The sequence below is a fragment of the Anneissia japonica genome, unplaced genomic scaffold (genome assembly GCF_011630105.1).
Source record: "Anneissia japonica isolate Jap-2015-1 unplaced genomic scaffold, ASM1163010v1 scaffold287756_len632865_cov181, whole genome shotgun sequence".
NCBI classification, from domain to species: domain Eukaryota; kingdom Metazoa; phylum Echinodermata; class Crinoidea; order Comatulida; family Comatulidae; genus Anneissia; species Anneissia japonica.
In genome coordinates, this window is record NW_022693589.1 from 495,498 (window position 1) to 497,822 (window position 2,325).

Here is a 2,325-nt window from a genome sequence, read left to right on the forward strand (position 1 = left end):
TTGTAATCTGTTTCAGTAAATATCTATTTGCTACGATATGTTAGATATTAAGATATAAAGATCTTATTTATCTGTGAATTAATTTTATTTGATATATTTTTCACTCGGTGTCTTTATTTATTTAGCTATTTTATATTCATGACTTACGAATTGGACAACCTCCTAGTCCATCTTCAGCCCATCCAGTGCAGCAAAAGTAGTTTCTTGAATACGTTGAATAATACCCAATGCGATATGCTCTGCTATATCGACGACTTAAAAACAAATATATGAATGCTCAATTAGTATCGTATAATAAAGTATGATTCTGCATTAGAAATATTATTATCATGTCATTGCAAGACATAAGTGACATGCAGAATAAATCTTTTAATGACATTCTGTTAGATACCGATACTTCGAATATAGTATTTATTAACGACCAGCCCCAGGAGATGTTACACTAGGATCTATATCAGGTGTAGGGAGCACACATGAGTCAATACCAGATATAGCTGCTGTATATTATATTGGAGATGGTGATTTAGATGATATGGCATTGTACTACCAGGGAATAGTGAAACTGTTCCCTGGTACTACCAAGATGGTTTTGCAGATAGGTGACTGTATTGCAGATATTTAGTACAGAATCACTGCTGACCTATCCTATGTAAAAACATTTTTGATTATGGGACTTCTGATGGCGGGAAATGGCACTCTCTTCATTTATGATTTTATTTTTTCACCATTTGTTTTATAACTTAGAAACATTTAGATGATGATGAAATGAGAAAACCAAATTATAATACAATAAGAAAGGATTAATTGGACAACCGAGGAAAAAATGAATAAGATGAGAGCTAATATTAAACAGTTTCATTCTATATACAAAATACATTCTTATTTTACCTTGGTATGGAGTTCTTTAGTGTTGCTTTCCGAGTTAAGTTCATTATTGATTATTAATCCCAGGTACTTGTGTTTTTCAACAATTTTCACATTTTCATTACCGATTACAATATTTTCATGATTAGTTTTATTTTTCCTTCTGAAATCGACAATAACTTCCTTAGTCTTCTTGGCATTTAGTACAAGAAATTCTCCTTACACCATACAATAAAAGATTCAACATAGTCCTTAAAGAAGGGTGTGTCAATTTTTTTTAAATCAGACTAATTAGACAAGTGTCATCAGCAAACTTAATATGATTTACTTGAACCAATATTACTGAAAACATCAGATGAGTATAACGAAAAGATCAAGGGCGACAGAACCCACCCCTGTGGTGCCCCGGTGTTACAAGTCAACGACTCAGGTACAGGGTCCCTCTTGTTCTTACTTTATTATTATTGTTGTTATTATTATTATTATTATTATTATTATTATTATTATTATTATTATTATTATTATTATCATTATTATTATTATCATTATTATTATTATTATTATTATTATTATTATTATTATTATTATTATTATTTCAATTCAAACACAAACATTTTATAGGAATAATACAACAATGGTTACATAATAAATAACAAATACATAATTAACTGAAGGAGACGATATACTGTAAAAACAAACAAAAAACATCGTATCGCACAAATTATATCGTTCCGCTTAATTTCATGCTACCAATAATATATGGCAAAACTGAAAACATCAGATGAGTATAACGAAAAGATCAAGGGCGACAGAAACCACCCCTGTGGTGCCCCGGTGTTACAAGTCAACGACTCAGGTACAGGGTCCCTCTAGTTCTTACTTTATTATTATTCTTATTATTATTATTATTATTATTATTATTATTATTATTATTATTATTATTATTATTATTATTATTAATATTCTTATTATTATTATTATTATTCTTATTCTTCTTATTATTATTATTCTTATTATTATTATTATTATTATTATTAATATTATTAATATTATTATTATTATTATTATTATTATTATTATTTCAATTCAAACACAAACATTTTATAGGAATAATACAACAATGGTTACATAATAAATAACAAATACATAATTAACTGAAGGAGACGATATACTGTAAAAAAAAACAAAAAAAACATCGTATCGCACAAATTATATCGCTCCGTTTAATTTCATGCTACAAATAATATATGGTCACTTTGTATTAATTGTAAATAAAAAGGATAAATAAATATAATTGAGTAATTGCTTCTTAATTAAAAATGTATCTTTCAACTATAAAGTTTCGTTAATCTACAAGTGTCTTTGTATTTTTGGTAACTATGAATTAAATGATTAAAATTGAGAAATTGCTTGTTAACTTAACAACGAAAAAAAATGTACCATTTTGTAATAATAATAAAA

General features: G+C 26.9%; 1 protein-coding gene across 1 annotated transcript in view; it reads right to left on the reverse strand.

Annotated features, from left to right (window-relative positions):
* Positions 1-2,325, reverse strand: part of LOC117100827 — a 29,926-nt gene that overhangs the window by 17,602 nt on the left and 9,999 nt on the right. Inside the window, exon 4 of the mRNA XM_033240651.1 lies at positions 148-254. Within this exon, the coding sequence (XP_033096542.1) occupies positions 148-254 (107 nt within the window). The remainder of the gene's footprint in view (positions 1-147; positions 255-2,325) is intronic.